We start from the raw sequence: 24,424 nt of genomic DNA, 5'->3' as shown, positions 1-24,424 counted from the left end.
GTGAGTGTGTGTGGAAGGGGTATATAATCCTAATACTTATAAATCCTGTGCCATTCAAGACCTGTGCGCGGAATATAGTACGAGAGAAACCGGAAAGGGGCTTCGGCTTCAGAAGAGCAGGATACGTTTCTCCACCGTCTTGCGGCAGATGGGACAGCCCTCGATCTGGTCGCCGCACATCTGGCAGGTGCCATGGCCACACAGGAAGACCATATTCTTGATCCGATCAAAGCAAACGGGGCACATGGTCTGAAAAACATCAAACGAAACAATAGGATTAGTAATCTCACTCGTAGATGTGCTTTGCCGGACTCTCACCTGCTCCTTGATGTCCTGCAGCTGCTGCTTGAGCTTCTGCACATCGTCCATTTGGAAATTGTTGACATTGGATGGGGCCACCATGCCACTGGCAGCCGCGAGATTTGAGGAAGCAGCCGCAGCAGCGACCAGCAGATTGTTTTGGCTATTCAACTGATTGCTGCTGCCTGCCACGGGCGTCACCACCGTGTTGTTCATGGCTACGCTATGGCCAGAGGTGTTCACGCATGGTATGGCCGATGCCTCCATGAACTTCTCCCCAACTTCGGGCAGTTGGCAGATGAGCTGAGAGACTGCGGCGTTAGATGTGACCTTCTCTGGCCGCCCAATGCCGCCACAGCAGAGGCTGAAGGAGAGCATCTCGTCCACTTGGGTGCGACAGAGGACGCACTTCTTCATGAGAACACTGCAGTGTTCGCAGGCCACCATGTGGCCGCAGGGGCGGAAGAAGACGGCCGCCCGTCGGTCGGAGCAGACCATGCACTCGTCAATCTTCTCGCGTGAGGAGACCGTCTCGCGGCAGATGAGGCACTTCTTCACGCGGGGGGCACACGTGTCGCAGCAGCTGACGTGGCCGCAGGGCTTGAAGACCGTATCCCGCTTGGCGTCCGAGCAGACCATGCACTCCTCCAGACTGGTTCCCCCGGTCTTCGAGGGTTCCACGTGGAGGGACTGGCTCATGTCCGAGTTGAGGCCATTCAGGCCGAACGATGAAGACGACGCGGAGGCGGATGCCGCTGGAGCTGGCGGCAGGCTGGCCGAAGACGCTTGATGCATGATAGTCGCGGAGCCTCCACCGCCGCCGCTGGCACCACCACCAGCTGCTGCCCTGGCTCTGGCATTCAGGCTGGTGCCGGCCACATTTCCGGGCAACTCCGAGTCATCGGTCTTGCGCTCGTTGTAGCACTTGACGAGGGTCTTGCAGAGATTCGGATCTGGGCAAAGATCTAATGGCGTTTGCTGTTTGCGATTCTTGAGGGTCAGATCTGCTCCATTGGCGGCCAGAAAGCAGGCAATCGAGGCCGACGCCTTCTTGTTGTTGGCATTGCGCAGGCCCATTAGAAGCTTGCCGAATCCCTCCACATCTTGGAGCTGCTTCAGCTGCGAGAGCGTGTGATGGCGCAGTGCCTCGTGCAGGGGCGTGTCCCCATCCTTATCGGGTATGTTCAGATCGGCGCCATCTTGCACGAGCAGCTTGACAATCTGCACATGCTGCCGCTCCACGGCCAGATGGAGGGCCGTCTGAAGGTTTACATTCTGCCTGTCCATGTTGGCCTTGCCCATGTGCACAAGCAGTTCGGCGATCTCCACGTGATTGTTAAGGGCGGCCAGATGCAGGGCCGTATAGCCATCGTCCTTCTTCTCCTCCACAATCCAGGGGCGATTCGTTTTGGTCAGCAGTATCTTCATGGCGCTGGGATTACCCTTTAGAGCGGCATGGTGGAGTGCATTGAAGCCATTGTTGTTGTTGAGCGTGATGTCCGCCCCAAAGTCCAGCAGAAGAGATAGCATCTCATCGTGCTCCTTCGAGATGGCATCATGCAGCGGCGTATCGCCCTCGGAATCCTGCAGACTCGGATGACACCCAAGTGTAAGGAGCGTCTTCACCACATTCAAGTGCCCCTTGTTGACGGCTATGTGGAGGGAGGTCTGCCGCCGCTTGTTGCGCGCATTCAGATCGGCTCCAGCCTTCGCCAGAATTTCAATGACAGCCGCCTCATCGCCAAAGGCCGCATGATGGACGGCCCGGTCGCCGTCCTTGTCCTCGATTTCCACATCGACGGCGTGACGAAGGAGCACTTGTATGACCTCGGTATGACCATTCTGGCTGGCTGCCTGGAGGGCCGTGTGACCGGCAAACACCCCGTTCACATTCACATCTGGTCCAGCGGCGCTGGGCGAGGCGCTCGATGTGGAGGGCTGTTGTCCAGCAGCAGCTCCAGCCAAGTACTCCTCGCAGCGGGCCTGAAGGATCGGCAAGGATTAGCTTACCTGGGGGTAACAAAAAATGCCGAGCTCTAGCTGTACTCACCGCAAATCCATTGGCAGCCGCCTTGACAAACTCCTCGGTGGCATCGCCCGAGATATTCGGTTCGAATAGCTTCTTGAGAATGGCCGAAAGCCGCTCGCCACTGGGTATGACCGGGGCACAGTTGCCGTCGGCCGTGGAGGAGGCCACCTTGCAGACGGCCAGCGGGTTGTACGTCCAGGATGTGTTGCCCACCTCCACCTTGAGGTCATTGTCGTGGTACACCTGCTGGACGCGTCCAATCTTGCCGAGGGTCAGCTGCATGGCATCGGCCCATTCGCCGTGGCCGCGTTGAAGTATCTTGATACTCTCCACATCCGAGCAGATCTTGACAATGTCACCCACCTGAAACTCTGGTGGGGCGGTGGTCGGCGATGAGACCTTGGTGAGGACAGCCGGATTGAAGGTCCACCGATTGCCAGAGTTGTAGGCCACCACAATGTCGTGATCCTCGTCGATGCCGACAACCATGCCGGCATTGCTCAGGCACTCGAACATGCCGTCTGTCCAGCCGCCGTGGCCGTGCTGCAGGGACTGGACAATTTCCAGGTCCAAGTCCACAGTGACTTTATCCCCAATCTGGAAGCCGTGGGGTCCTTTGCCGGGCCCATTCTCCCCCAGCAGCGGCAGGTGATCCCGATAGACATTGCTGCCTTTGGCATCGTTGACGACCTTCAGGTCGGCCATGCCCTCGAAGCCAACGCGATAGAGATTCTTGGAGCCATTGTCCCAGATGACGTAGGCTGCCGATCGGGGCGATGCCGAGGACCAATCCTGGATCTCATTCACCTTTCCGCGGCGTCCCACGCCACCGTCCTGGTCCTCCCACTGCCAGTCGACGCCACGCACCACACGGGCGCCCGGAAAGATACCCCTGGCCAGCACCTTCTTCGATTTGCGACGCGGCTCCAGCATTGTGCGCTCCCCGCCCGGTGTCGTAATCCTATAGAAACGATGCCTCAGATGATGCTTGTCGCCGTGATAGCAAATCGAGCACAAGTCGTAATTGATGCACTCGGCGCACTTCCAGCGTATGCCGAAGATGGGCTGCTGGCGACAGGTGTCGCACATGGTGCCCTCATGCTTCACGCCGGTCGGAGCACTGTCCAGGATACGAAGATCGTAGGCCCCAGCGCAGCGGTAGTTGGCAGCGGTGCCATTGTCCCAGACAACGACCACCTCCTCGGCGGACTCAAAGTTGCGAACAGTGCCAACGTGACCCTCGCCGCCGTCCTAGAATCGGGGTAGATACCAAAAAAGGGAAAAAGAGAATGAGTCACCACAGTCGTTCGATTCGATTCGATCCCTAATTGCAACCGAAACCCACGGCTATTACGATGCGAAAATTGCAGTTTAAGTGCATTATCGCAACTAACAGTTAGGGTAGGCAGCCGCTTGTCGCTAGTCGCCCTGCCTCCAGGCCTCTAGGCTATCGGTGGGGACTATCTCCCGGGGAATTGGCAGGTTGAAAATTATCTCGTCATCGCACAGTGGTTGAGGCTGTGCGAAAACAGAGCGAGCATCGATCGCAGCGGATCGTGCAATTAATTCAATTGAACACAATTGAGTGTTTGCTGGGCGGCCTGACCCTGACCCCGACCCCTCCCCTCACCTGTTTGTTCCACTTCCAGTCCGGACCGCGAATGACCCGTGCCCCGACGCCCTCCATGGAGAAGCGTCTGGCGACGGCAGCCGCTGAGCTGGCACCGGCGCTTGCACCACCGCCAGCTGCTGCTGTGGACGCCGTCGTGCCACCTGCAACCGCTGCAACGTTACCAGCACCACCACTGCTCACTACCACACCCACAGCTGCTGTCGATGAGGTGCCCGACGTTGGTGCTCCGCTGCCATTTGCAGCATTTGTTGTGTCTTTAGCCGCAGACAAAGTTGCGGCGCAAGACATTTTCCAACGCCAATCTGCTATTTAGTAACCACTTGGTCTTTTCTTACTATTTGTTCGCTCTATTGCTAAAGCAATCGCGATTTTTATCGCTTTTTGGGGATCCCAAATGAAAAAGTAAGGTTGGGATCAGTGTGACCACAGATTTATCGATCAAAAATATACCGAAACTACGTCACAAATGTTAAAATATACCGTGAATATACTGGCGATTTATTGGTTTCAAGTTGCATCATATTCCTCGTTTTTGATATTCGGTTGGATATTACCAGCGAGCTAAGACCCTCAGCTTTGAACTCATAATTTAAAAACGATTACTTAATAAATTTCCTACAAGACTGCTTAACTTTAAGCTTTCATTTTAATTGCATTGTTTATAAAATAAGGTTTAAGCAAAAACGGTCAACAACAATTTCCATTACACAAATTTCTTTACATGGTAACTACACAATAACTACACACTTGCAAACATGTTAACTACATTTTGATGTAATTACTAAAAGCGACACCTGGAGTGGTGCGTTTGTGTACGTTTCATATATGTTTGCCCGTTTTTTTTTTAATATAGGCCCCATGGAAGCGCCAGTGTGAAAAACCTCCGTTATCAACTTTTTAACATGCTTTTTTCCGAGATGCTGATCGCGAATTAGTATTCGATGTGGTCTGGGACATGGCTTTAAATGGCATTTCTGCACGTGTTCTACATTGGTGCATTCGACAAGAGGTTGAGTCCATAACGCGACATAAAATATACTGGATAATACTATGAAAAATTTGCATGGTGTGTGAGCTAGGCATGGTGGCAAGACAATCAGTGTGACCTGGGACTTAGCGAAAAAATATACGGTCTGACAAAAACGAAATTAACCCACTGAACCCCCCTCTATTTAAACAATGTAACGATTTGAGGTAAATGGTACTAATTGCAAATCTTTTTGCTAGATCCATGCCATCTTTCCTCTGAACTTAAAAAAAACAACGATATCTTTCACCTGAACTGCGCCTAAATTCGTATAGTTTCATGATATTCGTGGGTATTTTTATATAGCTGGTCAACAATGGGTTAATCATTCTCTCCATGATCAGAAATCTCTCGTTTTTCTTGGATAGTGTCTAAAATGAAGTTTAAGCAAAAAAGTTCAAAACAGAAAGGTCATTGGTGAACGGCTAACGTTATTATCGACTAGATAGTATAGCTGTGCGCCTAAGTTTGAAAGGAAATGTGTGACAAGGACATAAATGCAATGCAGGTGAATAAATGATGGGGGGAGCACGATTTCAGTTTCAATGTTCTTTAATATACCGTTAACAATTATGAAATAGATAGCTAAAGATAACAAGCAATAAAATAAAAAATAACAATATAAATTGTTTTTGTTTCTAATACCTTCAAGGTTTATTAAGTTTTGAGATACTGTTCAGGATGATCTAGAAATGCTTCCAAAAAGGCCACTCCCGTTGGCAGAAACTGAATATTTTCGTTAAAGAAATGTAGCTTTGGCTGCAGAATATCCCTGAACGAAATTGCCTCAACATTGGCGATTTCAATCACGAAATCTGTCTTCTCCAAGCGCGTGCGTGTATCCACCTCAATGTGCCGGCGCACAGTCTTTTTGACAACGATTCGATTGGCTTGCCTGAAAGGAAAAACAAAAAATTAAATCGAAGACACACGGGATAATGGATAATGTACCTGAGAAGACTCGTCCTTGTTGCTGTGAGCACAGTCAATAGCTTGTGGAATGTGCCTAGTATGTCCACACAAATGGCATTTATGCGTTGCAGAAACTGTGCGAAGGCCTCCACGCTGCTGCCCTCGATCGAGTCGGTGAGATTTACTGGCAGCTTGAGCTGCAGCTGAAAGTCGAGCAGGTGCTCAAACGCCGTCCAGCTCTGCAGTGGCAGAATAACTGTGGCCTGCTCCACGTTGAGGTCGCATACCCTTATAGCAGTCTCCAAGTCGTCCACTGTCTCATAGTCAACAATCAGGCGAAATGTGGTAAGCAGTCGATGGGTGAAGATCAATTTGCGCGAGATCTTTAGCTGATAGTCAAATATCCAGTTGGGTTGCTGCTCGGTCAACAGGCCAGCCAAGCGATCAAAGAACGTTTCCACTGGTTCAAATCGAACGAGAACCTGCTGTAAAATGTCCGGGTTATCGGCCAGGCTGCGCCTGAATCTAGGGTGCGGAGCGGGTTAAAATGAATGCCTGTAAAAAGTATTTTAATGGATCTCACCTTTCCATTTTCCTGTTGTACTCCGCCATTACCTCGTTCACGTCCCACTCGCTAAACTTCTCCTCATCGGACGCATCGCTCGAGCTGTCCAGCTCTTTCTCCAGGGCGATCGTCTGCCTCTCCTGCTCCTTCATTTGCCAATACTTGTGCACATCATCCAGGTTGGGCTTCGCTCTCACGCGTCGCAGCTTTTCTATTTCCCGCGTCAGATCCCACTGGGGCTGGGAGGGCAGGACAAAAGAGTCGTTGCTAAGCCTTGTCTCATTCAGGGATCTCCTGCAGTTCATGCACTTCCTGCAGGATGCGCTGGACCCAGCAGCCACCACTCGAGAGCTCGCTTGCTGCTCCTGGCAGGGCTCTGGCTCTGGCTGAGGCTGTTTGGCCAGTGCCGCTGCGCCTTCAACTGGTGCTTCCTCATCCGTGTCCGATTCATCAGCCAGAGTGGAGACCAAACTCAGCCGAAATTTATCTATATGACTAGTCTCCATTTCATCGACATTGATGGTACCCATTAGGGCAGCCGAAGAGATCGTGTCACCGGATAGATTGATGAAACTCTTGTTTGTGGGTTCGTAGCTCTTGAACGAACGATCTGTGGAGCTTTCACTATCCCTGGGGCAAGTGTCGCGCTTCTCCTCGTCCTTCTTCTCTGTCTTACTCTCAGCCGGCTTCTTCACCTTGCACGGCTGAGCTTGGAAGTAGGCGGACACATCCGAAATAGTGATGGGTCTCTGCTCCAATACGGTGCGTCGGGGCCGCAAAATATAGTCGCAGTTCTTGTCCACCGCTGTCGTCACTTCTTTAATGGAAACACTCATCTCCATCTCCATCTCCATCTCCTGCTCCGTTTTACTGTCCGCAAAGAGATGGGTGTTACGCTTCTTGGCCTCTGGCATAATAGGCGTGAGGTGGGCCGATAATCGCTTGGCATTTCCACTGTGCCGTATAGGAGTGCCACATCCTAAGGTATCTTCCTCGAAACTCATTTTCATGGACTCACCCATGGAGCGTATTTTCCGCAGCAATACCGACGCCTTCTGAAGCGGACCGCGAGGCGTAGCCGCCTCCTTGCTCTCCTCCTCGAGCAGTTCAAATTCATCCATGGAATAAACTGACTCTGATCCGTTTAGTCTCAGCATGGGTGTGATTGGAAGGAGCTCCGGATGAGTTCTAATTGATTGAATGTGACTCTGGAAGCCCACTTCCTCCTCCTGCTCTTCCATAGATTCCGACATGACCAACGTCTGTTGAGCTCGGGAGCCACGACTTGGAGCCACTTTTGTAGACTCCTCGAGGGGTGGTTCTGTCGGGGGCTCCTCTTCCTCTACCTCAATGGGAGCGGCCAAGGGCAGAGTTTGGCGGGCTTTAGACGTCCAAGTTGCTGTCTTACTTTCTTCAATGAGTTCCGACAGTGGAAGAGTATTGATGGGTTCGAAGGCGACAGATTTTTCCCTGGCTTCGTGAGATATTTTCGGTTTGAAACTATGGTATGCAGTGGAATGATTCTCCTCGATGGCTTCTGCCATTAGCAGGGCTTGCCTAGATTTCGACGAACGATATCTACTGTCCGACACATGATGCGCCTGAACGGGTTCAGCCAAGTGCTTATAATCTTTATTTTCGGGCAAGTGCTCATAATCTTTCCTTGGGGTGACATCTTCCTCTACTGGCTCCGCCTGAAGACTAGTCTCCTTAGCTTTGTATCTATGATTTCCCGTTGGTAGATGCTCCTTAATCGCTTCGGGCAGGTGCTCATAATCTTTCCTTGTGGCTCCAGGGGCAGTGACATCCTCCTCTATTGGCTCCGCCTGAAGAATAGTCTGCCTAGCTTTGTATCTTGCTTCGGGCAGGTGCTCATAATCTTTCCTTGTGGCCCCAGGGCCAGTGACATCCTCCTCTATTGGCTCCGCCTGAAGAATAGTCTGCCGAGCTTTGTATCTTACTTCGGGCAGGTGCTCATAATCTTTCCTTGTGGCTCCAGGGGCAGTGACATCCTCCTCTATTGGCTCCGCCTGAAGAATAGTCTGCCTAGCTTTGTATCTTGCTTCGGGCAGGTGCTCATAATCTTTCCTTGTGGCCCCAGGGGCAGTGACATCTTCCTCTATTGGCTCCGCCTGAAGAATAGTCTGCCTAGCTTTGTATCTTACTTCGGGCAGGTGCTCATAATCTTTCCTTGTGGCCCCAGGGGCAGTGACATCTTCCTCTATTGGCTCCGCCTGAAGAATAGTCTGCCTAGCTTTGTATCTTACTTCGGGCAGGTGCTCATAATCTTTCCTTGTGGCCCCAGGGGCAGTGACATCTTCCTCTATTGGCTCCGCCTGAAGAATAGTCTGCCTAGCTTTGTATCTTACTTCGGGCAGGTGCTCATTATCTTTCCTTGTGGCCCCAGGGGCAGTGACATCTTCCTCTATTGGCTCCGCCTGAAGAATAGTCTGCCTAGCTTTGTATCTTACTTCGGGCAGGTGCTCATAATCTTTCCTTGTGGCCCCAGGGGCAGTGACATCTTCCTCTATTGGCTCCGCCTGAAGAATAGTCTGCCGAGCTTTGTATCTTGCTTCGGGCAGGTGCTCATAATCTTTCCTTGTGGCCCCAGGGGCAGTGACATCTTCCTCTATTGGCTCCGCCTGAAGAATAGTCTGCCTAGCTTTGTATCTTACTTCGGGCAGGTGCTCATAATCTTTCCTTGTGGCCCCAGGGGCAGTGACATCTTCCTCTATTGGCTCCGCCTGAAGAATAGTCTGCCTAGCTTTGTATCTTGCTTCGGGCAGGTGCTCATAATCTTTCCTTGTGGCCCCAGGGGCAGTGACATCTTCCTCTATTGGCTCCGCCTGAAGAATAGTCTGCCTAGCTTTGTATCTTACTTCGGGCAGGTGCTCATAATCTTTCCTTGTGGCCCCAGGGGCAGTGACATCTTCCTCTATTGGCTCCGCCTGAAGAATAGTCTGCCTAGCTTTGTATCTTGCTTCGGGCAGGTGCTCATAATCTTTCCTTGTGGCCCCAGGGGCAGTGACATCTTCCTCTATTGGCTCCGCCTGAAGAATAGTCTGCCTAGCTTTGTATCTTACTTCGGGCAGGTGCTCATAATCTTTCCTTGTGGCCCCAGGGGCAGTGACATCTTCCTCTATTGGCTCCGCCTGAAGAATAGTCTGCCTAGCTTTGTATCTTACTTCGGGCAGGTGCTCATAATCTTTCCTTGTGGCCCCAGGGGCAGTGACAGCTTCCTCTATTGGCTCCGCCTGAAGAATAGTCTGCCTAGCTTTGTATCTTGCTTCGGGCAGGTGCTCATAATCTTTCCTTGTGGCCCCAGGGGCAGTGACATCCTCATATATTGGCTCCGCCGTAAGAATAGTCTGCCTAGCTTTGTATCTTGCTTCGGGCAGGTTCTCATAATCTTTCCTTGTGGCTCCAGGGGCAGTGACATCCTCCTCTATTGGCTCCGCCTGAAGAATAGTCTGCCTAGCTTTGTATCTTGCTTCGGGCAGGTGCTCATAATCTTTCCTTGTGGCCCCAGGGGCAGTGACATCTTCCTCTATTGGCTCCGCCTGAAGAATAGTCTGCCTAGCTTTGTATCTTGCTTCGGGCAGGTGCTCATAATCTTTCCTTGTGGCCCCAGGGGCAGTGACATCTTCCTCTATTGGCTCCGCCTGAAGAATAGTCTGCCCAGCTTTGTATCTTACTTCGGGCAGGTGCTCATAATCTTTCCTTGTGGCCCCAGGGGCAGTGACATCTTCCTCTATTGGCTCCGCCTGAAGAATAGTCTGCCTAGCTTTGAATCTTGCTTCGGGCAGGTGCTCATAATCTTTCCTTGTGGCCCCAGGGGCAGTGACATCTTCCTCTATTGGCTCCGCCTGAAGAATAGTCTGCCTAGCTTTGTATCTTGCTTCGGGCAGGTGCTCATAATCTTTCCTTGTGGCCCCAGGGCCAGTGACATCTTCCTCTACTGGCTCCGCCTGAAGAATAGTCTGCCTAGCTTTGTATCTATGATTTCCCATTGGAAGATGCTCCTTAATCGCTTCGGGCAGGTGCTCATAATCTTTCCTTGTGGCTCCAGGGGCAGTGACATCCTCATATATTGGCTCCGCCTGAAGAATAGTCTGCCTAGCTTTGTATCTTGGTTCGGGCAGGTGCTCATAATCTTTCCTTGTGGCTCCAGGGGCAGTGACATCCTCCTCTATTGGCTCCGCCTGAAGAATAGTCTGCCTAGCTTTGTATCTTGCTTCGGGCAGGTGCTCATAATCTTTCCTTGTGGCCCCAGGGGCAGTGACATCTTCCTCTATTGGCTCCGCCTGAAGAATAGTCTGCCTAGCTTTGTATCTTACTTCGGGCAGGTGCTCATAATCTTTCCTTGTGGCCCCAGGGGCAGTGACATCTTCCTCTATTGGCTCCGCCTGAAGAATAGTCTGCCTAGCTTTGTATCTTGCTTCGGGCAGGTGCTCATAATCTTTCCTTGTGGCCCCAGGGGCAGTGACATCTTCCTCTATTGGCTCCGCCTGAAGAATAGTCTGCCTAGCTTTGTATCTTGCTTCGGGCAGGTGCTCATAATCTTTCCTTGTGGCCCCAGGGGCAGTGACATCTTCCTCTATTGGCTCCGCCTGAAGAATAGTCTGCCTAGCTTTGTATCTTGCTTCGGGCAGGTGCTCATAATCTTTCCTTGTGGCCCCAGGGGCAGTGACATCTTCCTCTATTGGCTCCGCCTGAAGAATAGTCTGCCTAGCTTTGTATCTTACTTCGGGCAGGTGCTCATAATCTTTCCTTGTGGCCCCAGGGGCAGTGACATCTTCCTCTATTGGCTCCGCCTGAAGAATAGTCTGCCCAGCTTTGTATCTTACTTCGGGCAGGTGCTCATAATCTTTCCTTGTGGCCCCAGGGGCAGTGACATCTTCCTCTATTGGCTCCGCCTGAAGAATAGTCTGCCTAGCTTTGAATCTTGCTTCGGGCAGGTGCTCATAATCTTTCCTTGTGGCCCCAGGGGCAGTGACATCTTCCTCTATTGGCTCCGCCTGAAGAATAGTCTGCCTAGCTTTGTATCTTGCTTCGGGCAGGTCCTCATAATCTTTCCTTGTGGCCCCAGGGCCAGTGACATCTTCCTCTACTGGCTCCGCCTGAAGAATAGTCTGCCTAGCTTTGTATCTATGATTTCCCATTGGAAGATGCTCCTTAATCGCTTCGGGCAGGTGCTCATAATCTTTCCTTGTGGCTCCAGGGGCAGTGACATCCTCATATATTGGCTCCGCCTGAAGAATAGTCTGCCTAGCTTTGTATCTTGGTTCGGGCAGGTGCTCATAATCTTTCCTTGTGGCTCCAGGGGCAGTGACATCCTCCTCTATTGGCTTCGCCTGAAGAATAGTCTGCCTAGCTTTGTATCTTGGTTCGGGCAGGTGCTCATGATCTTTCCTTGTGGCTCCAGGGGCAGTGACATCCTCCTCTATTGGCTCCGCCTGAAGAATAGTCTGCCTAGCTTTGTATCTTACTTCGGGCAGGTGCTCATAATCTTTCCTTGTGGCCCCAGGGGCAGTGACATCTTCCTCTATTGGCTCCGCCTGAAGAATAGTCTGCCTAGCTTTGTATCTTACTTCGGGCAGGTGCTCATAATCTTTCCTTGTGGCCCCAGGGGCAGTGACATCTTCCTCTATTGGCTCCGCCTGAAGAATAGTCTGCCTAGCTTTGTATCTTACTTCGGGCAGGTGCTCATAATCTTTCCTTGTGGCCCCAGGGGCAGTGACATCTTCCTCTATTGGCTCCGCCTGAAGAATAGTCTGCCTAGCTTTGTATCTTGGTTCGGGCAGGTGCTCATAATCTTTCCTTGTGGCCCCAGGGGCAGTGACATCCTCATATATTGGCTCCGCCTGAAGAATTGTCTGCCTAGCTTTGTATCTTGCTTCGGGCAGGTGCTCATAATCTTTCCTTGTGGCTCCAGGGGCAGTGACATCCTCCTCTATTGGCTCAGCCTGAAGAATAGTCTGCCTAGCTTTGTATCTTGCTTCGGGCAGGTGCTCATAATCTTTCCTTGTGGCCCCAGGGGCAGTGACATCTTCCTCTATTGGCTCCGCCTGAAGAATAGTCTGCCTAGCTTTGTATCTTGCTTCGGGCAGGTGCTCATAATCTTTCCTTGTGGCCCCAGGGGCAGTGACATCTTCCTCTATTGGCTCCGCCTGAAGAATAGTCTGCCTAGCTTTGTATCTTACTTCGGGCAGGTGCTCATAATCTTTCCTTGTGGCCCCAGGGGCAGTGACATCTTCCTCTATTGGCTCCGCCTGAAGAATAGTCTGCCTAGCTTTGTATCTTACTTCGGGCAGGTGCTCATAATCTTTCCTTGTGGCCCCAGGGGCAGTGACATCTTCCTCTATTGGCTCCGCCTGAAGAATAGTCTGCCTAGCTTTGTATCTTGGTTCGGGCAGGTGCTCATAATCTTTCCTTGTGGCCCCAGGGGCAGTGACATCCTCATATATTGGCTCCGCCTGAAGAATTGTCTGCCTAGCTTTGTATCTTGCTTCGGGCAGGTGCTCATAATCTTTCCTTGTGGCTCCAGGGGCAGTGACATCCTCCTCTATTGGCTCCGCCTGAAGAATAGTCTGCCTAGCTTTGTATCTTGCTTCGGGCAGGTGCTCATAATCTTTCCTTGTGGCCCCAGGGGCAGTGACATCTTCCTCTATTGGCTCCGCCTGAAGAATAGTCTGCCTAGCTTTGTATCTTGCTTCGGGCAGGTGCTCATAATCTTTCCTTGTGGCCCCAGGGGCAGTGACATCTTCCTCTATTGGCTCCGCCTGAAGAATAGTCTGCCTAGCTTTGTATCTTACTTCGGGCAGGTGCTCATAATCTTTCCTTGTGGCCCCAGGGGCAGTGACATCTTCCTCTATTGGCTCCGCCTGAAGAATAGTCTGCCTAGCTTTGTATCTTACTTCGGGCAGGTGCTCATAATCTTTCCTTGTGGCCCCAGGGGCAGTGACATCTTCCTCTATTGGCTCCGCCTGAAGAATAGTCTGCCTAGCTTTGTATCTTGGTTCGGGCAGGTGCTCATAATCTTTCCTTGTGGCCCCAGGGGCAGTGACATCCTCATATATTGGCTCCGCCTGAAGAATTGTCTGCCTAGCTTTGTATCTTGCTTCGGGCAGGTGCTCATAATCTTTCCTTGTGGCTCCAGGGGCAGTGACATCCTCCTCTATTGGCTCCGCCTGAAGAATAGTCTGCCTAGCTTTGTATCTTGCTTCGGGCAGGTGCTCATAATCTTTCCTTGTGGCCCCAGGGGCAGTGACATCTTCCTCTATTGGCTCCGCCTGAAGAATAGTCTGCCTAGCTTTGTATCTTGCTTCGGGCAGGTGCTCATAATCTTTCCTTGTGGCCCCAGGGGCAGTGACATCTTCCTCTATTGGCTCCGCCTGAAGAATAGTCTGCCTAGCTTTGTATCTTACTTCGGGCAGGTGCTCATAATCTTTCCTTGTGGCCCCAGGGGCAGTGACATCTTCCTCTATTGGCTCCGCCTGAAGAATAGTCTGCCTAGCTTTGTATCTTGCTTCGGGCAGGTGCTCATAATCTTTCCTTGTGGCCCCAGGGGCAGTGACATCTTCCTCTATTGGCTCCGCCTGAAGAATAGTCTGCCTAGCTTTGTATCTTGCTTCGGGCAGGTGCTCATAATCTTTCCTTGTGGCCCCAGGGCCAGTGACATCCTCCTCTATTGGCTCCGCCTGAAGAATAGTCTGCCTAGCTTTGTATCTTACTTCGGGCAGGTGCTCATAATCTTTCCTTGTGGCCCCAGGGGCAGTGACATCTTCCTCTATTGGCTCCGCCTGAAGAATAGTCTGCCTAGCTTTGTATCTTGCTTCGGGCAGGTCCTCATAATCTTTCCTTGTGGCCCCAGGGGCAGTGACATCCTCATATATTGGCTCCGCCTGAAGAATTGTCTGCCTAGCTTTGTATCTTGCTTCGGGCAGGTGCTCATAATCTTTCCTTGTGGCCCCAGGGGCAGTGACATCTTCCTCTATTGGCTCCGCCTGAAGAATAGTCTGCCTAGCTTTGTATCTTACTTCGGGCAGGTGCTCATAATCTTTCCTTGTGGTCCCAGGGGCAGTGACATCTTCCTCTATTGGCTCCGTCTGAAGAATAGTCTGCCTAGCTTTGTATCTTGCTTCGGGCAGGTGCTCATAATCTTTCCTTGTGGCCCCAGGGGCAGTGACATCTTCCTCTATTGGCTCCGCCTGAAGAATAGTCTGCCTAGCTTTGTATCTTGCTTCGGGCAGGTGCTCATAATCTTTCCTTGTGGCCCCAGGGGCAGTGACATCTTCCTCTATTGGCTCCGTCTGAAGAATAGTCTGCCTAGCTTTGTATCTTGCTTCGGGCAGGTGCTCATAATCTTTCCTTGTGGCCCCAGGGGCAGTGACATCTTCCTCTATTGGCTCCGCCTGAAGAATAGTCTGCCTAGCTTTGTATCTTACTTCGGGCAGGTGCTCATAATCTTTCCTTGTGGCCCCAGGGGCAGTGACATCTTCCTCTATTGGCTCCGTCTGAAGAATAGTCTGCCTAGCTTTGTATCTTGCTTCGGGCAGGTGCTCATAATCTTTCCTTGTGGACCCAGGGGCAGTGACATCTTCCTCTATTGGCTCCGCCTGAAGAATAGTCTGCCTAGCTTTGTATCTTGCTTCGGGCAGGTGCTCATAATCTTTCCTTGTGGCCCCAGGGGCAGTGACATCTTCCTCTATTGGCTCCGCCTGAAGAATAGTCTGCCTAGCTTTGTATCTTGGTTCGGGCAGGTGCTCATAATCTTTCCTTGTGGCCCCAGGGGCAGTGACATCTTCCTCTATTGGCTCCGCCTGAAGAATAGTCTGCCTAGCTTTGTATCTTACTTCGGGCAGGTGCTCATAATCTTTCCTTGTGGCCCCAGGGGCAGTGACATCTTCCTCTATTGGCTCCGTCTGAAGAATAGTCTGCCTAGCTTTGTATCTTGCTTCGGGCAGGTGCTCATAATCTTTCCTTGTGGCCCCAGGGGCAGTGACATCTTCCTCTATTGGCTCCGCCTGAAGAATAGTCTGCCTAGCTTTGTATCTTGCTTCGGGCAGGTGCTCATAATCTTTCCTTGTGGCCCCAGGGCCAGTGACATCTTCCTCTACTGGCTCCGCCTGAAGAATAGTCTGCCTAGCTTTGTATCTATGATTTCCCATTGGAAGATGCTCCTTAATCGCTTCGGGCAGGTGCTCATAATCTTTCCTTGAGGCTCCAGGGGCAGTGACATCCTCCTCTATTGGCTCCGCCTGAAGAATAGTCTGCCTAGCTTTGTATCTTGGTTCGGGCAGGTGCTCATAATCTTTCCTTGTGGCCCCAGGGGCAGTGACATCTTCCTCTATTGGCTCCGCCTGAAGAATAGTCTGCCTAGCTTTGTATCTTGCTTCGGGCAGGTGCTCATAATCTTTCCTTGTGGCCCCAGGGGCAGTGACATCTTCCTCTATTGGCTCCGCCTGAAGAATAGTCTGCCTAGCTTTGTATCTTGCTTCGGGCAGGTGCTCATAATCTTTCCTTGTGGCCCCAGGGGCAGTGACATCTTCCTCTATTGGCTCCGTCTGAAGAATAGTCTGCCTAGCTTTGTATCTTGCTTCGGGCAGGTGCTCATAATCTTTCCTTGTGGCCCCAGGGCCAGTGACATCTTCCTCTACTGGCTCCGCCTGAAGAATAGTCTGCCTAGCTTTGTATCTATGATTTCCCATGGGAAGATGCTCCTTAATCGCTTCGGGCAGGTGCTCATAATCTTTCCTTGTGGCTCCAGGGGCAGTGACATCCTCCTCTATTGGCTCCGCCTGAAGAATAGTCTGCCTAGCTTTGAATCTTGCTTCGGGCAGGTGCTCATAATCTTTCCTTGTGGCCCCAGGGGCAGTGACATCTTCCTCTATTGGCTCCGCCTGAAGAATAGTCTGCCTAGCTTTGAATCTTGCTTCGGGCAGGTGCTCATAATCTTTCCTTGTGGCCCCAGGGCCAGTGACATCTTCCTCTACTGGCTCCGCCTGAAGAATAGTCTGCCTAGCTTTGTATCTATGATTTCCCATTGGAAGATGCTCCTTAATCGCTTCGGGCAGGTGCTCATAATCTTTCCTTGTGGCTCCAGGGGCAGTGACATCCTCCTCTATTGGCTCCGCCTGAAGAATAGTCTGCCTAGCTTTGTATCTATGATTTCCCGTTGGTAGATGCTCCTTGATCGCTTCGGGCAGGTGCTTATAATCTTTCCTTGTGGCTCCAGGGGCAGTGACATCCTCCTCTATTGGCTCCGCCTGAAGAATAGTCTGCCTAGCTTTGTATCTTGCTTCGGGCAGGTGCTCATAATCTTTCCTTGTGGCTCCAGGGCCAGTGACATCTTCCTCTATTGGCTCCGCGTGAAGAATAGTCTGCATAGCTTTGTATCTATTATTTCCCATTGGTAGATGCTCCTGAACGGCTTCAGCCAGGTGCTTACTATCTTTCCTTATGGCCACAGTGGTTGCAGCATTCCGAGGGAGGGCTTTGTCTTCATCCAACGGTTTCGCCAAGTGGAGAGTTTGACGGGTCTTAGATTTCTCCTTTTCCTTCGGAGGAGCACTTGCCTTGAGATGCAGCTCCTTGAGGGGACCTATAATATCCTCTTCCATGCTTTCCTCCATGAGCAAAGTCTCTCTATGTTTCGATTTGGCGCCTTTGTGCGGGACGTTAACCTCTGATTGGGTGACTATGGCTTTCTCTTCGACAATATCTTCTTGGTCCATGGACTCGTTCAGGTTCAAGGTACGTCTGGCAGAGGAGGAGAAGGAGCACCCTGGAGGGATGGCGGTAGCAGCTTCTTCCACCTGAAACACATCCTGCTCCATTTTCGCAGGCAGATAAATGGTCTGTCTGGGCTTGGAGTGCTTCGATGCTGCCTCCTGCATGGTGGATGGAGGGAAGTTCTGCCTGCAGCTGCTGCTCCTGTTGAGCAGTCCCAAATCGAGCTCCGAGCTCTCATATGTTGTCTCTCTCCTCGTGAAGATCTTGGAACTATTCGGGATTGGGTCTCATCAGCCAATTTGGCATGTGCCAGGAAGTTCGTGTCGTCTAGCATCACCTCATCCGCCTGCGAGAGTCGATACTTGCGCTTGTCATCCGGTATCTTCAGCTTTTCCCTCGGCAATGGCACTACCCTTGCCACTGGCGTTGCTTGTGCCAAGGGGGACATAGTCATATTCACACTGAAATTTAAAGGGCCACGCGGTTTAATGCTCCTTATGTTGATGTCCTTATGTTGCTGGTCCTGATCAAGATCCTCATCCAGTCCATGCCAGAACTTTTTTTGCTTGGCCCTGGGATCGGTGGTCGGGGTCCTGGGGCCGTTCGCAAATACTTTAGTCTTTCCCGCTTCCAGGCCATCGTTCAGCTGACGAAAGTTCAGCTTCTTGCTGATGTTATTCCCAGAAATCATGTCGAATGGAATGAGAGCAGACTCGTCTCCCAGATAGTTGTTGGTGCTATTGTTGGAGTCTGTATCGAAGGAACCATTCGACGGCATTCGGTCTCTGGCACTGAAATCTGTGAGATCGAAAGTTTACTATGAACAGTTCAAATGAAGAGAGGAAACAACAAACCATTAATGTCACAGTCAAAGGATATATCTCCCTGCCTCTGGCTGTCCTTTCGGCACTTTTCCACCTCCTTAAACAACGATTTCTGTACAGGATTATCATTATCCTTTTCTACTGGAACGGGGACAGAAGCAGCAACTGGATCGACGAATCCCAGTGGCGTGATGTCCATTAAGGAATCATCATGTCCTTTCATATGTTCCTTTTTAAACGAGGACAAATCCAACGAGCAGTCGTCAGCAACTTTGGATGTGATCTGCATCAGATCTATGGTCTTGTCCGTAATTCGATGGCTGTACAGCGTGTCCTTTAGCTTTTCCCGTCCAATCGAGGAGAGAGAGAAGCTCTCGGCAAATAGCGACTCGCGGGGCACCGAACAATTGGGGCGATTACCATTATCTTCGCCATTGGTGCACTCCGATAATTCGTAGGAGTTTTCCCAATAGTGAGGCTCCTCTGTATTCACGAACACCCTGTGAAGCAGAACAGTATTGTTTCAGTAAATTATACGAATTAACAGCATGCACTCACCTCACGGACTTCTTGTCACTAAAGCTGATACGACGCTTTGCGACGATCGATGTCGCTGTCTCATCGTCTTCTTTGGTTGGCGGTTGCCGCCGCAGCTTCAAATGTTTTGATACATTTTTTTTATCCATTTCTGTGGAAAAAAGCAATACAACTTTACAATCTCATTGGGACATGTCTACCGCCATTTTTGTTTGAATGCCAAAATGGGATGTCAAAATGAAATTTACAAATCGATATAAGTATCGATTTCACAGGGAACAGCTGTGTATTTTGCGATGATCCCGGTTTATTCAAAATGGAATTAAAATTAAATAAACTATTACGTTTATTGGCTTTTTTGGGTACTGCTTTGATTTATTATAACTGATATGCATATATATAGATTTTTAGATATAAACATAAAAAAGGCCTGTGCTACTCGTCTCCACTGGCAGTCTGCAGTTCGTCGACCGTTTCTGGTAGATCTACGCTGCTCGCCTTTGACTCAGTCCGCTGAGTCCCAATTAGAACGCTGGCCGACATCTTGTCCACTTTTTTCCCATTTAGGTGTATAGTGGCTGAACTTAATGTTGGAAGGAGCTTCCAAGGTGGGGAGAATGTTGACGCCCCTTAATAGAATATAGGATTAAATTACTTTATAAAGGTTAACAATTTGAATATTTGAATTAATATGTAAATATTACTAAAATTGTGAATTAATTTGAAGTTGGCGCGTTACGTTATGTACATATAAAGAAGCGCAATCGATAGTATCAATAGTATCGAGCCAAAACTTAGCTCGTACATTTGTTTTTTTTTTTTTTTTTTTTTTTTTTTTTTAAGGGAGTTCAGGAATTTATTTTCAGTATGGAGAACATTATTGGATATTCAGCTGGCACCAAAAATGTGATGTTTGGTCAGCATTACAGCATAGTGTCTGTACGAGCTAAGTCCCTCCAACAGTTTTCCAGTGGAATCCGTCTACAGGCTCCGCCTGAAGAATAGTCTGCCTAGCTTTGTATCTTGCTTCGGGCAGGTCCTCATAATCTTTCCTTGTGGCCCCAGGGCCAGTGACATCTTCCTCTACTGGCTCCGCCTGAAGAATAGTCTGCCTAGCTTTGTATCTATGATTTCCCATTGGAAGGTGCTCCTTAATCGCTTCGGGCAGGTGCTCATAATCTTTCCTTGTGGCTCCAGGGGCAGTGACATCCTCATATATTGGCTCCGCCTGAAGAATAGTCTGCCTAGCTTTGTATCTTGGTTCGGGCAGGTGCTCATAATCTTTCCTTGTGGCCCCAGGGGCAGTGACATCTTCCTCTATTGGCTCCGCCTGAAGAATAGTCTGCCTAGCTTTGTATCTTGCTTCGGGCAGGTGCTCATAATCTTTCCTTGTGGCCCCAGGGGCAGTGACATCTTCCTCTATTGGCTCCGCCTGAAGAATAGTCTGCCTAGCTTTGTATCTTGCTTCGGGCAGGTGCTCATAATCTTTCCTTGTGGCCCCAGGGGCAGTGACATCTTCCTCTATTGGCTCCGCCTGAAGAATAGTCTGCCTAGCTTTGTATCTTGCTTCGGGCAGGTGCTCATAATCTTTCCTTGTGGCCCCAGGGCCAGTGACATCTTCCTCTACTGGCTCCGCCTGAAGAATAGTCTGCCTAGCTTTGTATCTATGATTTCCCATTGGAAGATGCTCCTTAATCGCTTCGGGCAGGTGCTCATAATCTTTCCTTGAGGCTCCAGGGGCAGTGACATCCTCCTCTATTGGCTCCGCCTGAAGAATAGTCTGCCTAGCTTTGTATCTTGCTTCGGGCAGGTGCTCATAATCTTTCCTTGTGGCCCCAGGGGCAGTGACATCTTCCTCTATTGGCTCCGCCTGAAGAATAGTCTGCCTAGCTTTGTATCTTACTTCGGGCAGGTGCTCATAATCTTTCCTTGTGGCCCCAGGGGCAGTGACATCTTCCTCTATTGGCTCCGCCTGAAGAATAGTCTGCCTAGCTTTGTATCTTGCTTCGGGCAGGTGCTCATAATCTTTCCTTGTGGCCCCAGGGGCAGTGACATCTTCCTCTATTGGCTCCGCCTGAAGAATAGTCTGCCTAGCTTTGTATCTTACTTCGGGCAGGTGCTCATAATCTTTCCTTGTGGCCCCAGGGGCAGTGACATCTTCCTCTATTGGCTCCGTCTGAAGAATAGTCTGCCTAGCTTTGTATCTTGCTTCGGGCAGGTGCTCATAATCTTTCCTTGTGGCCCCAGGGGCAGTGACATCTTCCTCTATTGGCTCCGCCTGAAGAATAGTCTGCCTAGCTTTGTATCTTGCTTCGGGCAGGTGCTCATAATCTTTCCTTGTGGCCCCAGGGCCAGTGACATCTTCCTCTACTGGCTCCGCCTGAAGAATAGTCTGCCTAGCTTTGTATCTATGATTTCCCATGGGAAGATGCTCCTTAATCGCTTCGGGCAGGTGCTCATAATCTTTCCTTGAGGCTCCAGGGGCAGTGACATCCTCCTCTATTGGCTCCGCCTGAAGAATAGTCTGCCGATCTTTGTATCTATGATTTCCCATTGGAAGATGCTCCTTAATCGCTTCGGGCAGGTGCTCATAATCTTTCCTTGTGGCTCCAGGGGCAGTGACATCCTCCTCTATTGGCTCCGCCTGAAGAATAGTCTGCCTAGCTTTGAATCTTGCTTCGGGCAGGTGCTCATAATCTTTCCTTGTGGCCCCAGGGGCAGTGACATCTTCCTCTATTGGCTCCGCCTGAAGAATAGTCTGCCTAGCTTTGAATCTTGCTTCGGGCAGGTGCTCATAATCTTTCCTTGTGGCCCCAGGGCCAGTGACATCTTCCTCTACTGGCTCCGCCTGAAGAATAGTCTGCCTAGCTTTGTATCTATGATTTCCCATTGGAAGATGCTCCTTAATCGCTTCGGGCAGGTGCTCATAATCTTTCCTTGTGGCTCCAGGGGCAGTGACATCCTCCTCTATTGGCTCCGCCTGAAGAATAGTCTGCCTAGCTTTGAATCTTGCTTCGGGCAGGTGCTCATAATCTTTCCTTGTGGCCCCAGGGGCAGTGACATCTTCCTCAATTGGCTCCGCCTGAAGAATAGTCTGCCTAGCTTTGTATCTTGCTTCGGGCAGGTGCTCATAATCTTTCCTTGTGGCTCCAGGGGCAGTGACATCCTCCTCTATTGGCTCCGCCTGAAGAATAGTCTGCCTAGCTTTGTATCTATGATTTCCCGTTGGTAGATGCTCCTTGATCGCTTCGGGCAGGTGCTTATAATCTTTCCTTGTGGCTCCAGGGGCAGTGACATCCTCCTCTATTGGCTCCGCCTGAAGAATAGTCTGCCTAGCTTTGTATCTTGCTTTGGGCAGGTGCTCATAATCTTTCCTTGTGGCTCCAGGGCCAGTGACATCTTCCTCTATTGGCTCCGCGTGAAGAATAGTCTGCATAGCTTTGTATCTATTATTTCCCATTGGTAGATGCTCCTGAACGGCTTCAGCCAGGTGCTTACTATCTTTCCTTATGGCCACAGTGGTTGCAGCATTCCGAGGGAGGGCTTTGTCTTCATCCAACGGTTTCGCCAAGTGGAGAGTTTGACGGGTCTTAGATTTCTCCTTTTCCTTCGGAGGAGCACTTGCCTTGAGATGCAGCTCCTTGAGGGGACCTATAATATCCTCTTCCATGCTTTCCTCCATGAGCAAAGTCTCTCTATGTTTCGATTTGGCGCCTTTGTGCGGGACGTTAACCTCTGATTGGGTGACTATGGCTTTCTCTTCGACAATATCTTCTTGGTCCATGGACTCGTTCAGGTTCAAGGTACGTCTGGCAGAGGAGGAGAAGGAGCACCCTGGAGGGATGGCGGTAGCAGCTTCTTCCACCTGAAACACATCCTGCTCCATTTTCGCAGGCAGATAAATGGTCTGTCTGGGCTTGGAGTGCTTCGATGCTGCCTCCTGCATGGTGGATGGAGGGAAGTTCTGCCTGCAGCTGCTGCTCCTGTTGAGCAGTCCCAAATCGAGCTCCGAGCTCTCATATGTTGTCTCTCTCCTCGTGAAGATCTTGGAACTATTCGGGGATTGGGTCTCATCAGCCAATTTGGCATGTGCCAGGAAGTTCGTGTCGTCTAGCATCACCTCATCCGCCTGCGAGAGTCGATACTTGCGCTTGTCATCCGGTATCTTCAGCTTTTCCCTCGGCAATGGCACTACCCTTGCCACTGGCGTTGCTTGTGCCAAGGGGGACATAGTCATATTCACACTGAAATTTAAAGGGCCACGCGGTTTAATGCTCCTTATGTTGATGTCCTTATGTTGCTGGTCCTGATCAAGATCCTCATCCAGTCCATGCCAGAACTTTTTTTGCTTGGCCCTGGGATCGGTGGTCGGGGTCCTGGGGCCGTTCGCAAATACTTTAGTCTTTCCCGCTTCCAGGCCATCGTTCAGCTGACGAAAGTTCAGCTTCTTGCTGATGTTATTCCCAGAAATCATGTCGAATGGAATGAGAGCAGACTCGTCTCCCAGATAGTTGTTGGTGCTATTGTTGGAGTCTGTATCGAAGGAACCATTCGACGGCATTCGGTCTCTGGCACTGAAATCTGTGAGATCGAAAGTTTACTATGAACAGTTCAAATGAAGAGAGGAAACAACAAACCATTAATGTCACAGTCAAAGGATATATCTCCCTGCCTCTGGCTGTCCTTTCGGCACTTTTCCACCTCCTTAAACAACGATTTCTGTACAGGATTATCATTATCCTTTTCTACTGGAACGGGGACAGAAGCAGCAACTGGATCGACGAATCCCAGTGGCGTGATGTCCATTAAGGAATCATCATGTCCTTTCATATGTTCCTTTTTAAACGAGGACAAATCCAACGAGCAGTCGTCAGCAACTTTGGATGTGATCTGCATCAGATCTATGGTCTTGTCCGTAATTCGATGGCTGTACAGCGTGTCCTTTAGCTTTTCCCGTCCAATCGAGGAGAGAGAGAAGCTCTCGGCAAATAGCGACTCGCGGGGCACCGAACAATTGGGGCGATTACCATTATCTTCGCCATTGGTGCACTCCGATAATTCGTAGGAGTTTTCCCAATAGTGAGGCTCCTCTGTATTCACGAACACCCTGTGAAGCAGAACAGTATTGTTTCAGTAAATTATACGAATTAACAGCATGCACTCACCTCACGGACTTCTTGTCACTAAAGCTGATACGACGCTTTGCGACGATCGATGTCGCTGTCTCATCGTCTTCTTTGGTTGGCGGTTGCCGCCGCAGCTTCAAATGTTTTGATACATTTTTTTTATCCATTTCTGTGGAAAAAAGCAATACAACTTTACAATCTCATTGGGACATGTCTACCGCCATTTTTGTTTGAATGCCAAAATGGGATGTCAAAATGAAATTTACAAATCGATATAAGTATCGATTTCACAGGGAACAGCTGTGTATTTTGCGATGATCCCGGTTTATTCAAAATGGAATTAAAATTAAATAAACTATTACGTTTATTGGCTTTTTTGGGTACTGCTTTGATTTATTATAACTGATATGCATATATATAGATTTTTAGATATAAACATAAAAAAGGCCTGTGCTACTCGTCTCCACTGGCAGTCTGCAGTTCGTCGACCGTTTCTGGTAGATCTACGCTGCTCGCCTTTGACTCAGTCCGCTGAGTCCCAATTAGAACGCTGGCCGACATCTTGTCCACTTTTTTCCCATTTAGGTGTATAGTGGCTGAACTTAATGTTGGAAGGAGCTTCCAAGGTGGGGAGAATGTTGACGCCCCTTAATAGAATATAGGATTAAATTACTTTATAAAGGTTAACAATTTGAATATTTGAATTAATATGTAAATATTACTAAAATTGTGAATTA

General features: G+C 50.1%; 2 protein-coding genes across 9 annotated transcripts; both read right to left on the bottom strand.

The window, feature by feature from the left end:
* Positions 1 to 79: 79 nt before the first annotated feature.
* Positions 80 to 4,395, bottom strand: LOC108152700 (E3 ubiquitin-protein ligase mind-bomb). Its single transcript, XM_017282221.2, has 4 exons — positions 3,960 to 4,395; positions 2,351 to 3,580; positions 319 to 2,283; positions 80 to 249 (listed from the first exon to the last, which is right to left on the bottom strand). The coding sequence occupies exons 1-4, from the start codon at positions 4,248 to 4,250 to the stop codon at positions 109 to 111; spliced, it is 3,627 nt and encodes a 1,208-aa protein (XP_017137710.1). The 5' UTR covers positions 4,251 to 4,395; the 3' UTR covers positions 80 to 108.
* A 1,236-nt stretch (positions 4,396 to 5,631) lies between these two features.
* Positions 5,632 to 23,893, bottom strand: LOC108152836. Of its 8 annotated transcripts, none has more exons than XM_033386501.1 (9): positions 23,727 to 23,893; positions 23,199 to 23,668; positions 21,191 to 23,142; positions 19,806 to 20,824; positions 15,712 to 16,618; positions 14,387 to 15,477; positions 6,485 to 14,284; positions 5,941 to 6,426; positions 5,632 to 5,884 (listed from the first exon to the last, which is right to left on the bottom strand). In XM_033386501.1, exons 1-9 carry the CDS (start codon positions 23,852 to 23,854, stop codon positions 5,647 to 5,649), a joined length of 14,091 nt encoding a protein of 4,696 aa, XP_033242392.1. In that variant the 5' UTR covers positions 23,855 to 23,893; the 3' UTR covers positions 5,632 to 5,646. The 8 variants fall into 8 exon arrangements, with proteins under 8 accessions (XP_033242392.1, XP_033242393.1, XP_033242394.1 ...); XM_033386502.1 differs by having other exon boundaries at positions 6,485 to 14,182; XM_033386503.1 differs by having other exon boundaries at positions 6,485 to 15,477; positions 15,712 to 16,017; positions 16,252 to 16,618.
* Between the last annotated feature and the right edge of the window lie 531 nt (positions 23,894 to 24,424).

The sequence above is a fragment of the Drosophila miranda genome, chromosome XR (assembly GCF_003369915.1).
Source record: "Drosophila miranda strain MSH22 chromosome XR, D.miranda_PacBio2.1, whole genome shotgun sequence".
Lineage (NCBI taxonomy): Eukaryota > Metazoa > Arthropoda > Insecta > Diptera > Drosophilidae > Drosophila > Drosophila miranda.
The sequence above is the reverse complement of the archived record's forward strand: the minus strand, read 5'-3'. Positions and strand labels throughout refer to the sequence as shown.